At 41.8% G+C, this 16,461-nt stretch overlaps 1 protein-coding gene and 1 long non-coding RNA gene across 2 annotated transcripts in view; one reads left to right on the top strand and one right to left on the bottom strand.

The window, feature by feature from the left end:
- The window catches only part of ripor1 (RHO family interacting cell polarization regulator 1), a gene marked incomplete in the record, with an annotated part of 32,518 nt that extends 27,858 nt beyond the window's left edge, over positions 1-4,660 (bottom strand). Inside the window, 1 exon segment of the mRNA XM_032524297.1 lies at positions 4,228-4,660. Coding sequence (XP_032380188.1) covers positions 4,228-4,291 — 64 coding nt within the window.
- Positions 4,661-7,412: 2,752 nt separating this feature from the next.
- On the top strand, positions 7,413-14,315 carry LOC116694601 (uncharacterized). Its single transcript, XR_004333211.1, has 3 exons — positions 7,413-7,514; positions 13,411-13,416; positions 14,305-14,315. It is a non-coding gene; the product is annotated as an uncharacterized LOC116694601 (long non-coding RNA).
- Positions 14,316-16,461: the final 2,146 nt, after the last annotated feature.

Genomic DNA, 16,461 nt, shown 5'->3' with positions numbered 1-16,461 from the left:
CCCACCCATGAGAGAGAGACGTCATGGCTTTCAAATTAACAAAGTGGCAGTTGACCACAGCTCCACCCCCAGCCTCCACCATGCATGTCATACAAAGCATGACAAGGTTGTCAGGAAGTGGACTAAATGATGCTCGAAAGTGAATGAAAATGGGTTCTATGGGTAACAATATTTTTCTTTAACTTAACTTGTTGTTTTGGTGCCTAAACTTTACTGTCGTCACCTCACTTTTTCTGGCTAAACTCCACTACCACGGCCCCTGAAAGGACGGTTATCTGGCGGGCCCTGCAGCCGGCTCACGGTCTCCTATTGGCGGCTAAACAACCGCTGGGAGCCGGCGTCCTGGTGATCCATTTATCCCCACCGGGGATAAAAATAATTCAGCAGAGGCAGGGATATGTAGACCAGAGAGGGGGAAATCCCAGGCAAAACCACACCCCACAACATGTATGGATAAGATAAGGAGCCTTTGTTATCATTACATATACATTTATTCCACAGGTCAGTAAAATGGATTGTATTAATCTTAATTGGTTTAATGTATACTTTTTATTGATCCCCAGTGGGGAAATTTAAATGTTTATACTCTGTTAGAACACACTACACACAGGCCTGAATTACACACAAACACACACGCACGCACGCACGCACGCACGCACGCACACGGGGACCTGAGTCAGCGACCCTCCGGTTCCCAACCCAACTCCCCACGGACTGAGTTACTGCCACCCCCCAAAAACACAAATAAAAATGCATAAATTGGGTGCAGGGTTGGTATGTGTGTGTAGATTTAGAGTCTGGATGGCTTTTGGAAAGCAACTGTTCATGAGTATAATAATCTAATATAATAGCTGATACAGCAAGTGTTATTGCTATGACAAGCTGCCACAATCCATCATTCAGAAGCCTTTTCGCATCAGTTATAATGGCTACAATTCAAAACTAAAATGGCTAATATCTGGATACATTATGTCACCTGTTTATAAATCACCTTAAGATGGCTAATCCTGAAGCAGTGTTTTGTTGTTGCGGCTTAAAGCTTCAGTAGGTAACTTTTGTAAAAATGTATTTTTTACATATTTGTTAAAACTGTCACTATGTCCTGACAGTAGAATATGAGACAGATAATCTGTGAAAAAAATCAGACTCCTGTGGCTCCTTTGTCCTCTTACTGCCACTAGCGAAATACACGCTCCCGGTCAGAAACAGCCAATCAGAGCAAGGAGGACTGTCTTAGCAGTGTCAATCACTCTCGTGTACGCGCCGCTCATACCCCTCCCCGCACAGGCGTGCCGTGTTCAAGCTCAAGATGCCAGTGTGCTGCAGTTGTGCTAATCGCGGAGAAATAACTTTTCAGGAAAACTGCCAATTTCTCGAGTGACACCTGCTCAGAAAACAAAGACGGCAAACAGAAGAAGACCGATGACAAAAAGCGAGCTTAAGAATTAACCGAGCCCAAATAAGCGAGGGTCAACATCGAAGCGGCTTTTCAGAGGTGGAGGGAGCTACGCCTCCTAGAAGGATTCACACGGATTCAGAGCTAGCGTTAGCCACATTTCTGCTTGACATGTAAGATCCGCTTGATTTATTTCATTTTTAAGAACTACACAACTAAGATATCGATGGTTACAGTACACTTTCAGTACACTGGTGATAGCGCAAATCTCAGTTACTCTGTAGCTGTTGCTAAGTCTAACAGTTAGCTTGTTAGCTTGTGGACAGCAGGAATGTTGTAGCAGGTGAAGATTAACTTTACTTGCTAACTCCTTACCCTCCGTATAAGCAATATTGTTTCGATACACAATTAGTAAGCCAAAATGTTTTTTTGTCAATCACAACAAATGTAGCTATGGTTAAACAACTTTAATTGTGCGCTGTCCCTGTCGAGTTTGGCAATGCAGAATTCTACTTTTGATTATTTTAAACACGTTTTCTTCCCCCTCAGGATGTAATTTGAAATCAAATGTCTGACACAAATTCTTTGTGCCCTTCAACAGGTCAGACATGGCCCGGACACAGAGGCACGTGAAGGAATCGTCTTCAGTCCAAATCAAAATGTTCAGTATTTCCTTGTGCAGGAGTACTTTTCTGAAAAAGCTGATTTATTTTACCATGCAAATAAAACCAAAGACATATTTCTAAGATGTATTCCTTGGCTTATTGAGCTTTCTCATGATTATCATTCCTACTGAAAGTTTAGATCCAAAAGGTAATCAGTAATGTATTGTGTAAAGTGCTACTTTTGTTGTCACAAATGAGCGATACATAAAAAATCATTTTAAACCCTTCATTGAAAAAATTTACAAAACTTTAATAGAAATTTTAAATAAGCAATTTTTTATATAAGCTATACCCTACTCAGAGTAAACCCCGTATTGTCCATGAGGATGTGGAAAGCATCGGTGGCCTGCTTACTAGCTGCGCGTTCACGGCAGGCCCGCTGTGGGGGAGGAGCTGTGGAGGGGGGGCTGTAGCGCAGAGAGAGCAAGGGGGAGGGACCTGTAAGTTGTGCTCGTTCAAATTTTTAGGCTAAGTCCACGTTTTCTCAGAACCCTACTGCAGCTTTAAGTCAGCGCTTCATTTCTGTCAGCTAAAGCAGTGTTTTCCTACTGTGGCCTATCCAGTGTCCTGTATCCTGTTTCTTCAAACAGCTGAAAAGGCCTTTGCAAGACGATTGCCAAACACCCCCCCCCCCAGCACGGGAAATGTCACAATCCTACAGGAAGTTAGAAGCAACTGCCTCTCCTGACAGGAAATTGAACAAAGGGAGATAGTCCTGAGGGCTGCAGTCATCTGGCTGGAGAGGAAAAAAAAGGTCAATTCTGCTGGAGTTGAACTAAATTACAAAAGGATGGAGAGAGTACTTTGGCAATAGTGATTGCTGTTGTACAACTTTCATCAGCCATTTAAGTACAAATGTGTTTAAGATTTACTCTGAATAGAAAGGAACAATTCAATTGTACTCTAAACTGGAAGATTCAGAAATCCTCTGAAATCAGTAACACAAAAGGTAAACTAATTACTTACTTCCACCCTTGAAAATCAATGTGTGTGTGTGTGTGTGTGTGTGTGTGTGTGTGTGTGTGTGTGTGTGTGTGTGTGTGTTGGCACGCTGTGGGACTCCATTTGTTGACCTAACCTAGTTAAAGTACCCACACAGAGCCCAGAAAGCCGAAGGGGAGTGTGAGATAAAAGAAGACAACGCGTAGCAGAGAGACAAACCGAGTCTGACAGAGTGGACACACAGAGCAAAGTGGAAAGGTTGGGTCATACTGGGCCAATTCCCACATTCAGTCACTTCCTTTTTAAGTTCCTGCTAAGTCATCATGTTGTGTTGTCAGCATTTTACCGTCTCCATTACAAAGTCTAGATAATAAGTGATAACTCTGTCTGGTTACACGGCAGTTTCAGCTCAGTAAGAAGTCTCTATGAAACAATTTTCCCTTATGTCCAAGACTTATACCGTTGTCAGTCTTTTATCGATGCCAGCATATATTGGCCAATAAAGGAGCTTCATCTTAAGACATTGAAAATGATGGTGTCAGCTCCTCGGAGGTGTCCTAAAACAAGAACAACATTCTCAAACCACAGCAGTCTGGGAGGCTGATTTACTTGCTAATCTGGTTTTTGGCATGGTTAGGATTTGTTTTGGCCAGTGGTGGAAGAATAAAAAGTACTAATTCCTCACTGTAAAAATACTCTATTACAAGTAAAAGTCATTGAAAATGTTTCTTAAGTATCATGAGGAAAATGATCTTAAAGTATCAAAAGTAAAAGCACTGATGCAGAATATACATACATACATACACACACACACAGACATATATATATATATATATATATATACATATATATATACACATATATACATACATATATATATATATATACACATACATATATACATATATACATACATACATACATACATACATACATACATATATATATATATATATATATATATATATATATCAGATTGCTTGATGAATTTAAAACAAACATTAGGACATCATTTCTAACATTTCATTGAATAAAAAATAGCACCTCTAAAAAAAAAAAAATGACAGTTTTCTTTCAACTAACTAAAGATCTGAGAGTGTGTATTGCGATATGTCGAAGCCTTGTGCGATGTGTTTATTGTGGCAGTTGATTTTGCGATGACAATAAAAAGCGATATGTTGTGCAGCCCTACCCCAAACCTAAACGCTGATGTCCAACACCAACCTTGACGGAGCTCCATGTCTCTTTCACAGTCCTGGTTCAGACAGGGCAGTGGTAGTCTGCACATGTCTCCCCGTCACACCCCGCTGTCCTGTCTCCATGTCATCTCTCGTTGTTGGACGCTCATGAGCTAATCATTTAATATCCCATTTAGCTTAGTGATCCAGCAGCTCCATTCAAACTTTAACTACATGCACGTTGTCCAGAAGTCGCTCAGCTAAAGCCACCTAACTGAAAATGTCCTTCAAACTGTGCTGCGTTTTGTGTTCCCTACCTGATCCAAGCAGAGGTCCCGTCCTGCTGAATGATAACAACAGGATCCAGTCACACCATCTCCTCTGTTGTTGATGCTCTCACATAAACACTGGGCTCTGTGCCACACACTCAGCCTCCCATGACACCACACCTATTGTTTGATGCTCTCTGGCCTCACTCTCCCAGACCATTCTGGAACGAACACACACACAACCACACACCCGCACACACCCACACACACCAGCAAACACACTCAAATGCTGTGCATATTTACAGTCCCCAAAGGGTAAATCATTACCTTTTAAACCTGTACTAAAACACTGGGGCTTGGTGATAGAAATTACTAATACACTACTAATAGTCAAACACATCCCTGAACTCTGACCAATCATATGTCATATATATGAAACGTATGAACATCCGTAAAAAGGTCTAAGCTACTGTTCCCTAAATTCTGACATGAAACATCAATTGTCCCAAAAACAAAAAAACAAAACTGCTTACAGAGCCGGAAAAAGTCCACAAACTTTATCACCTCAAACATCAGCATCCACTAAAGCACCCTCTATCTCCCCTTTTATGTCTTCAGCTGCCCTATAAGTATAAGGGCCTAAATCCCCCCAAAAATAATCTTGAAAACAAAAAAAAGTCTTAAAAATACATGACAATTCCCAGTGGCTTACCCTGTTGGGGGGGCAACTAAGGCCCTGTGGTCCGTCAGGGTTGCACTACACAGGGGGAAACCCTGGAGCTGGATTAATATCAGCAAAGTATCCCTTTCAGTATACCCTATAATTAGTATGTTTTCACTGAAATATTAAACCTTCCTAACCGTCTTTGGGAAGGTTTTGCCTGTGCTAGCTGCTAGTGTGTGCTAATATTACCTGCCAAACAACGCCACTGAGCTGTTATATAATCATGTCGTCAGCTATTGTTTAACTAAATAATGATCTCAGATCACAAATCAAAGAAGAGCTGCATGTAGCCCAATGCACGAAGCAGGGGAGTATTCTAGAAAAACAATTAGACCCATCACCTAAAAAAGAAGCATCCGCCAAACAAAAAGCACATGTCACATGATCATCTGCTGTTTTTAGCACTGTAACATATGATAAAAAAGTGCTTCTACCATTTGTGAAGTAACACGTTACGCTGACGTGCATGTTTAAAGATTGAGATCTGAATTGGGACTCAAATCACTGTGACGGATTATTGTTTATTATGTTGAAATATATTTTCTCTTGGCATACTCAAACTATTTTTTGTCATTTTTCCGTCCTGATTCTACTTCTAGGGAGATTTAAGCTCAAGAGAAACTCGGACAGAAAATTCTTGATGTACTGTATGTAGTACCCAAAACCCCAGCTTTGGGTAAAAAGGATGTAATTATTATTATAAGGCAGATTGCCATGTAATATGCAGAGCACATACATTTTCTTTTTGAACTTTGTGACCATATACCATTGTTTTAGCACCACTCCCTGGACAACCTTTCTTGACTCACTGCTGGTAAATTTCTAAGAATAGGAAACCAGTCAGTATGTTGTTGATGTCCACTAGAAGGAGTCTCTTCGTCACACATTTTGTGTGTGTGTGTGTGTGTGTGCGCATAATGCACCCCTGGGAACATTGGACGTGTGTATTTCTGTAACATAGGGAATGTCAACTCCAGAGACGTTGGCTCAACACACACACACACACACACACACACACACACACACACACACACACAACACACCACACACACACACACACACACACACACACACACACACACACACACACACACACACACACACACACACACACACACACACACACACACACACACACACACACACACACACACACACACACACAGTGGCCAAGCGGAAAAACACACATGTGTTAAGAAATATTAATAAAACTGCTGAGCCTAATGTGCAGCTGTACTACTGCAGGCTTCATCCGGTGTCATGGAAACAGCTATAAAAGGTGTGATGCATTATTAAGCACTATTAATTGTAATAAAATAATGCCCTTCCTGTCACAGCTGTGCTAAAAGTGTTTAAAGAGTCCAATCAAACATTCCAGTGGAACTTTTCTAAAATACAAAATGCTCCAAAGGGGAGTGCATTTACTTGCTAATCAAACAAAAATCCAATACTCATATCTGTAACAGACCACAGCCGCTACAAGAATGTCCTAACTGATAATGCAATGTACACAAATAGTTTGTAAGTCATATTTAGAAAGTAAAAGAAATCTGGTAACTGTTTTTTTTTTTTTTTGTTAAGATACACACATAACTAAAATTGGTCAATAGGGACATTAGATATGTACTGAGGTAGGATATACAGTAGTTCATGTCAAAAACAATAACTTCACCGTCAAAATGTCAGTAACAGTAAAAAAAAGTAACTAGCAAAAACATAACCCACCAACTAGACAAAAAAAAATGTTAAAAACTAAATAATAGAGTGGGGTTCAGGAAAGGGTAGGATAGGGTACAAAATAAAACATACACATCTGTAACCTGCCATCATACTACAAGCATCCAGCAGACCTGTCATAGTTTGGGATCTGCCAAAAACTAATAGCTTTGCTATAACAAAATCTTTTCAATAAATGCAATACTCATATTTCCATGTTAAATGAAGCCGGTCCAGGCTTAAAAACACACAAGCATTGGTTGATGTTGTGTGTAACACAGTGTGGTAGGCTACGTGTAATGTCTAGCAGGCTTTAATGATTAAACACTAACCTTTTAGACCGATCATTAATGATTATTTTTGCAGAGGCATTGTTAAATCACTGATTCTCAATACTAGGCAGTAGTGTAGTCTAGTGTATTTTGTGCGTATACTGTGATTTGTCACTCCCAGCATCATACTCGTCCATCCCAGAGCGACCACTCCATAGATTTTTTGTAACATTACCACCTCTGGCCCATTTTTCTGTAACGTAACTGTCTGCTGCGGTGCCACTCGAAGCGGCAGTAGCTTCAGGGGATGGCTTACCAAAACACTGAAAGAGTGTAGTTTAAATTTGCCTTTGTTTTAAACTACTTTGGTGTTTTAAATTAGTTAATTTCAAATTTGGGAAGGCAATGAACACAAATCAACTGTGTTGAGAGACTCGCAACACAGACGGGTTGAATGTATGATCGAAAGTGTGAAAAGTTCTGTCTACAAAACTATCTACCACAGGGGACTACCACAGCTGACAACTCTGTGGTGGTCTCCAACCAGACTACTTGACGACCAACTCTCCTTCACTGCCAACTTTGCTGCAACAACCTGATCGTGTAGATACATGCTGCATAATATCAGAATGATACGTCCTCTTCTAATGCAGAAGGCAGCTCAGATTCTGGTTCAGGCTCTTGTCATCTAGACTACTGCAACTCGGTCCTGGTTGGCCGGCCTGGATGTGCCAACCGGCCCCCCCCATCTTTTTTTGAATGCAGCAGATCGACTGGTCTTCAACCTCCCCAAGTTCTCTCACACTACAGCGCTCCAGGACATGGTCAAAACCCTACACCCCAACCCGCCCACTCCGCTCTGCATCGGCCAACCTGCCTGCTGACCCCTCACAGCGAGGGACAACGGAATCTGTCCTGGCTCCTAAACGGTAGAATGAGCTCCGTTATGACATCAGGATGGCTGAAAGCCTACACATCATCCACCACATCTCTTCTGACTGCACCTTGGACAATGATGATGATGATGATGATGATGATGATGATGATGATGATGGAGAGAGAGAAAAATGTACTTGCACTTACTAGAGAGATGAGATGTGTACTGAGGCAGGATATAGTTCTTGCTACCCAGAGTTTGCACCTTCAGGGATGAAAGCACTTAATTGGAAGTTGCTTTGGATAAAGCATCAGCTAAATGAAATGTAATATAATGTAATTCTTGCACTTTTGTAAAGGCGTATATGGAAATCCTTGACCTTTTCTAGTGAGTGATAGTACTGGAGAGGTATGTGTTACAGTGTAGAATTACACAAAATAGAAGAAAGAACAGCGACTCAACTAACAAAATAATATTGTTTGGAAATACTTTATGTCTTGAGATGGTTATTGTATGAAGATGAGGTCAGATAAGGGTTTGTATGTTTAAGTGAGGGACATTCATTTCTTCCTATAAAGCCTTAAAGCTGCCTTCTCTCTCCTTTCCAGCAGTGGGCGACTCCACAGACTCCAAAAAGAAGTCAGTTTCTATAGCGGTCTGTGAGAAAATAAGCCTACTTATCACTTGATTTATTACCTCAGTGAACATTTTCATAATGAGTTTTTGGCCTTGATCGTCAGTTTCAAGTCTTCTTCAATACAGCATGATGTTCATTTAGTAAATGATGCTCCCATTTATTTTAAAATAGGCGATAAAGCAGGGGATGCTTTAGAACCTGTCAATCAGGAGAAAAGCTCAGTAATACTAACCAACACTGTGTGCATTAAAATAGACATTGCATTAAAAATGATATACAGACGTTAAAATCGTTTTTGTCCATGTTTTCATCTTCAACTTTGACCCTCTCACTTGTGTGTTTTCACTGAACATTGTGTTTAGTGTCCTGTCGACAAAGCTAGCTAGCTTACACTAGCATTAGCTGTAACTTAAGGGAAAGTCTGCCGTACATGCAGATGGATGGCACCAATACACCGGAGGCCGGTAAAACTCCATGTTCCCTCTTGCAGCACCATTGCAAGCATATACAACAATGGCATGGCAGAGTCATCCTCCTCAGCTTCACCCTCTCGTCCAAAAATCAGCAAAAAAACAAGATCGCAACGGCCAAATTGTCAAACTGAGAGAGAGAGAAGAGAGAGGGAGAAAGAGACAGACTCCTGTCTCTGGCTGGCAGCACACAGGCGTTACAGTGAAATGTGGCCACTGACAACACAACATATTAAGCTAGGTGAACAAAAGGTCAGTCCCTAGTATTCCTCCTGGGATCGTTAATGCTTCATCTGAAGTTAATAGTTCAGTTTCATAACTCCGGTCCTTTCCTCCCTCATATTACTGTCTTTAGGAAAAGGAAACCCAGTAGGGAGTAACATCCTGCAAGGAGGGCAGGGTCAGGAAATAGGAATAGTGCAGTTTATGGCTATACTGAGTCACAGGAATAACCCAAAAGCTTTACTGTACACACATGCTTGCTAACTTCCAGGAAAGGGATACTAGTGTCTGAAAAAAACTTCAAGGCGCCATGCCGGATTTTGTAGTAATAGCATGCAACAAGTATTAAGTTTGACAACAATACAAGTAGACACTGTAAGTTTCTATTGAAAGAATCCAACTAGACGCTGCCTGGACAGTAGACAGATATTCCAAAATCTTAATGGAATACGTCAACATTTTGGGGAATGCAAGTATCTGCTTTCTGTCCAAGAGCGAGATGAAAAGAGTGTATTAAAGGGGGCAGTGTGTTTACAGCTGTTGGGGAGTACTACTGCATATGTGGAAAAAGTTTCATGAAGCTGTGTCTCCAGGGAGCTGCAATCTGATGAACTGCTTCAAGAGACGTGCAGTTGGAGCTAAACAGTGGAGTTAGAGAGAAGTTAGCAGACCTCTGCAGCCCGCTCTTCGTGTTTGTTAGGTGACCATACAGGACACGCCAGCACCCCGAGAGGGGCAAAAGGGGGCTTTGCCTCCTCAGTTGTATTTTCTGCCCCTTGTTCCAGCATCACATTTATAAAAAGTAAAAACACAACAACATAATTAGGCTACTAGGTCTCCATGGCGTCTTTATTGCGGGGGGGGGGGTGACCTTCAACTACTAACTATGTAATCCTATCTGCTGCAATATTTCACACAGAGCGAGCGTTCCAGCCGTCCTCTCACATCATTAGTATAAATGTCTATGACTTTATCTCCCTTATAAAAGCCACGGTGCTGTAGTCAGACCACGGCCACGTAGCCTAGCAACGCACATTGTTTACATGTCATTTGACAAGGCGGCTGCATCCTTAGAAGCTCGGGCAAGCTAGGCTAGGAGGGATGGAGAATAGGATCGGGGAGAGATCAATGACCCGTCATTTTCATCTGATGACGAGGAGCGTCCACCACTCTGAACTACACATAAACTCAAAAACATATCTATGCCAAACTGTTGGCAGTGAAGTTTCATGCATCCTTTTTTCTGTCAAACTTGGGATGCTGCAGTGACATCCTGTTTACATAGCCATACAGATGTTTCCTCAATCCTCACATCCCATTTACACATAAATAAGGCCCTACTTAAGTTTTAAGGCTCCGACACACAAATCTGATTATCGGCCATCAGACGGTCTGGCGAGGTCAGTGCCTCGAGTCTGTTCGGTGTGTTACGTGCCTTCGTCAGTCGGAAGGGCTGTCGGCATCCATGTGGGCCGATTGGACTTGTTGGATTGGCCAGTGGGCAGTCTGACTCAATGAGCGCTAGCCCTTAACTAGCGAATCAATGCACGAGAAAACCGGAGCTGACAAGGCCAGTATCTTGTACTCGCCATCGTATGTTCTTCCGTTCAGCGTCTAATGACAACCAACTTGACTACTATCAACAGCCTTGACTACTACTACTACTACTACTACTACTACTACTACTACTACTATCAACAGTCTTGGCTACTACTACTACTCTCAACAGCCTTGACTTCTACTACTATACACAGTCTTGTCTTCTACTACTATCAACAGTCTTGACTACTGTCACCAGTCTCTGATGAAAACGATGACTGACAACAGCGTGCTCTGTGTTTACAAGGTCTAGCGAGATGTTCCGTCATTTCCGGTTTTCATTTTTTGGGCGACAATACAGATTAGCACCGCCTGCTGTTGTAGACGTGTTACACCTTGAGCCCGTGTGGAACATACACCAGAGTCGACGTTGCTTCGGTGTGTTCCAAGGCACTCGGGGGGGCCGACGGATCAGTCCGACTGCCTCTTCAGACAGTCGGCCGTGGGGTGGGTGTGTCAGAACCTTTACTGGTGAAACCTGAATACCTACTATGAAATCACTAGTTTCAAACTAGTTGTAGGTAACTAGAAGTTAGGAAGGACCACCAACTCATGATGCATTTCCAAACTGCTAGAACAACACAAATCAGAGCTTTAGAGTCAGACTGCTGACAGACTCAGGGCTTTAAACCTCAATTCCTCTTTTTCAATCATTCTTAATAAGAAGCCTGCTGAATATATTTGTTGTTGCTTTTCAACACTTCCTCCATTTGTACTTGCTGTCATGGCAACTTAAGCATAATATTAGGGCTGCAACTAACAATTATTGTATTTGCAGATAAGAAGATATTCAGTTTGCTGTCACAGGGGAGTGAAGAAACTCAGAAATATTCACATTTAAGAAATTGCAATCAGAGAATTTGTACTTGTTTTTCATAAAAAGGACTCCAGTGTTCACTCCTATCAGGATAACATTCATGCCACACAGATTCTTTTTTTCTTGACTACATCCAGTATGCGGGGTTTGGCTTCGGAGTAGTGTTAATGTTTTACCAAATAAATCTTTAAAAACTGTGTAAATAAATTTGTCTTGCCTTTTTTCCCTGCAACAAAGATTAGTCTTTAATGACACAGAACAGACTTTATGAAACATTAACTAACTTGCTAGATAATAGCATTGACAAAATGGACCATTAAAAGAGTTAGAGGAGAGGTTACAATGCCTTAATGCTTTCTCCTGTATACTGACTCTATCAAAGTGCCAGGACCAAATGGTGCCATCCCCCCCCCCTACACATCGGTATGTGTGTGCAAGATGGGAAACATCAGCAGTCTGTCTTAGACAAATCTAATGAGGACCTTCCAGAGTTGCATTGTTTTAGCACATATTCCCTCTCGGGGTTTTTCGTACCGTTATAAGGTGTAGGTGCACACACAGCATGGGTCACAACCACACACACACACACACACACACACACACACACAACCCACACGACAACACACACACACACACACACACCCACACACACAACACCACACCCACACACACACCACACACACCCACACCACACACACACCACACAGCACCCACCCACACACACACACACACACCAGTTTTTTTAGCTTATATCACTCTGCCATGATTTGTTTCTCACGAAGTGCAATATTTATTGCACACATGAACTATGACAAAACAAAACAAATTGGCAGTATAAAACAGATTTTTTTTGTTGGCACTTAGAGCTCACTGGTCATCACCACGAGCCTGTAGACATAGAGGCCTCGATGAAGAGAAGGGAGAGCATCGCAGAGCCTATTTGATACAGACTGTTTAAAACTCACAGGAGTAAGTAGCAGCGTTTGGGATGCAGTCGGCTCGTAAAATTAAGTGAGAATCAAAGTCATAAAAAAAAAAAATCGTGCAGGCCTATTTCTAGCAAGGTTTGAACTGTTTGATTTTTAGCTAGAGTGTGCCTGCTAGTTTTAGTTTACTAGAAAGGTTCAGTTTTTAGTTTATACTGTATATAATTTTGATGTCTGAGGCGTATGTCACTACATATCCATACAAAGTACCTGGTTCTATAGAAATGGCTTACTGTTTAATTTTTTAAATCTTTGTGCTTCTTTAGTGTCCGACGTAAAGCAATTGCGTCACAGCGCCATCTTCTGGTATGTTGAGTTTGTTTAATGTCCAGACGGATCTCATGAAATGGCGTATGTATGACACGCCAATTCGTATGACAGGGGTTGGTGGTGAACACACGGCAATTGGCGATGACACGCCAAGTGATGTGTATGTGTGTGTGTACAGCGTAGACATACACGCGGATAGCTTACAACGTGAACAGATAACACGCTACTTGGTCATGATGCCATGTTGCAATTTCTGTGTTTTAATGTCACTCGAGTTGACGGAAATGAACGTCTCCTTAATTCAGTCGTAAAATATTAAAGTTACAAAAGAAACTGACCTGATTTACATTCCTTTCAAAAAATTTTAAAGGTTTCAGTTTTCATTTAGTTTCAGTTTTACTAAGAAACATATCTCATTGCTTATTTTCGTTTTTGTTTACCCTGTCAGTATGTGGACAGCAGGAACAATCAAAAAACTTCTTCAATATACTGCACAGCTTGGTATGTGAGTATTATAACAAGACAGACATGAATAAACATGGATCTCCCCTTTAAAGTCAGTTAAGCAGATCTGGATATTCACACCACATCCAGAGCAGAACTAGGTTCAAAACCAGCCCTGAAATCAGCTCTAGTTAGATTTTAAGAAAGAATTCCTTCACTCTAGCTTGTTAAATGTCATTATGTTCTAATTTCTTCTCTCCTTTAGGACAGTCAACTGAATATCTTTGAGTTGTGGATAAAACAAGACATTTGAGGATGTCATCTTGGTCTTTGGGACAGAACAAATAATGGATTAATCGAGAAAATAATCAACAGATTAATCAACACTGAAAGTAGTCGTTAGTTTCTATAGCCCTGTGCTTGATCCAGCATGTGGTGGCAGCAGCACCGCGACCTTTAAAGCCGATTATTCACTAGTAGGAGAAACACTGGTTTCGACATCACCGATTAATTCAAGTTGGTATTTAAAAAAAGGAAAATGCATTTAAGACCGAATGCATGTTGCTGTGTTCAACTCTTACAACTTTAACAATCAAATGTTGTTCTAAACAAGTCCCAGGTTTGGTCTCTCAACAGCTCTCCAGCCTCATACAACAGCAACAGCCCTGTCCCCTCATAATAAGTTACAAACCTGTTAACCAGCAACTAAAAAAAAAGTTGGTTTCATCCAGTAGTAAATGATTAGAGAGGAGCTGCATGACACTGGTTCCTACCTCCATATCCACTGTACATGGTAGCAGTCCTGGTGGATGTTGGCAAGTATTTCTAGCGACAGGTCCACCCAATTCCAGATACAACCGCTCAGACCTCGCTCCAAGTGGACTCTTAGTTGCTGTACTTTTGGATCTTTCACTTTTCCTTTCCTCCTTTGCCCGCTCACTCTCAATCTGGTTCCTTTTTCTCTCTATCCCGGTCTATTTGCCTTTTTCTCTTCCCCCATATCCACTGTCACAGTTGTTAATCCTTCGTCCACTCACCTACTGATCCTCTTTTTCTCTCACTAACACACACTGATAAGAGGAGGCGGTGGAGGAGCGGGGGAAGAGGGAGGGGGAGGAAAAAGGAAAAAGCAAGGCGGTCCTCCCTCCTCTTCTTCTTCCCTGCTGACATCAACGGTTTTTCCTGCCCCTCCTTCTCCCTGCTGGACATATTGTTTCAGACCACACACACACACACACACACACACACACACACACACACACACACACACACAAACACACCACACACACCACCACACACACACACACACACACACACACACACAACACACACACACACACACCACACACACAACACACACCCCCACACACCACACCACACACAACACACACACACACACGCACACAACACATCTCCACACCACAGCCTCATATCATTTTTTTAAACAACCCTACTTGTGCTGCTTTAAATAGTTTGTGGGAACTTAGTGACAAATTATTTACAAAAGGTTTATTTATGAGGAAGAAACCTCGGGGACATAATTGAGAAGCCTAAAAACTGAGGCTACATTTACACCGCTAATCTCTGTGCTTTTAAGTGTTTTTATCTCCAGTAAAAGAACTTCTCTCCGTTTAAACCAACACAACCAAACCTCACATCTCATCTACATTCTGGTATACTGGGCATAAACGTTAGAGTCGTTTAAGTCTCAGAGAATGAGACGTTGTGACCAATAAGACCCAATCAGGAGAAGAAACCTTGGCGTCGGTGTCTCCAAAGGTCTCAGTTTGCAGCCGTTAAGACGGCAACACAACCCGCAGAAGTGTTTCCAAATGTCTCCGGTTTAGGGGCTCGGAAAGAGCAGGGGGAATGAGAGGGGGAAACACCAGAGTAGGAGGAATGAGAGGGGGAAAACACCAGAAGGAGAATGGCGGGGGAAACACCAGAGCAGGGGAACTAGAGGGGGAAACACCAGAGCAGGGGGAATGAGAGGGGGAAACACCAGAGCAGGGGGAATGAGAAGGGAAACGTAGCAGGAGATATTCCTTTTTAAACCAAAACGTAGTGATGTAAATGTCGCCTAACAGTCCTATTTTTGTGCAGGCACAGATAAAGCCCAGCTGTGTTTCCATTCAATTGTCAAGGGAATTACTTTTTGGAATGACAAAAAAAAACACACACACTGGGCTACAGCCTAGTTTGGTCAGAAGATGGCGCTATAGGCTATCCATGGCCGTAACCAGCCAGTAGACAGAGTAGAAGAAGTAGAGGTAGAATCAAAACAAGTGGTCTTGGACAGCTGACCACACCTCACCCTGGCCAGAGGATCTGTAGAACTACAGATACCGGTATGGTATGACTACACTACAGACTTCCTGTCTCCTAAACGGGCGTGGCTTTGTTTGTAAGTGTAGTGAACATTGTGTGGATGGATGATGAATCTATTTTTATTTTACTTTGCAAACATATTCACACTGCTAAATGTACGGAAGCCCTCATAGGCAAAATGGGAAAAAATTGTTTCTTTGGGCATCGTTAACTGGTATATATGAAATAGTTTATCGTAGGTAAGAGTTCAACTTTTACTCAAGTTGAGTTAAACTTTGGTTATGGCCTACAATGCCCGAAAATAACTTTTTGCCACCTTGCCTTTTGGGGCATCCGTATAGATGTCATATTTAGTATTTAGAAAATAAGTTATCTGTTGCATTTGCGAACATCAACTAACGTTGGTGAATGCTACCTCTAATGCTAAGTTTGTTCCTGAGACAGAATCAGGTCTGGAACAAAGCTAACTTTCTGTCGGAAAAATGCCATTTTAGTGTCAGACCGTTCTGGAGATATGTGGCTTGTGACAAATGGGTCCAATATTTACTATTTTTGATGACTTGGGGCAATGAATCAGTCATAATCTGTGTTCACGTTCTCCTGTTGGAATCAATACAATCAGATTCATCTTGTGAGCCAAGCCCTAGGT

Source organism: Etheostoma spectabile, chromosome 8 (genome assembly GCF_008692095.1).
Source record: "Etheostoma spectabile isolate EspeVRDwgs_2016 chromosome 8, UIUC_Espe_1.0, whole genome shotgun sequence".
NCBI classification, from domain to species: domain Eukaryota; kingdom Metazoa; phylum Chordata; class Actinopteri; order Perciformes; family Percidae; genus Etheostoma; species Etheostoma spectabile.
This window is presented reverse-complemented; position numbering and strand designations above follow the sequence as displayed.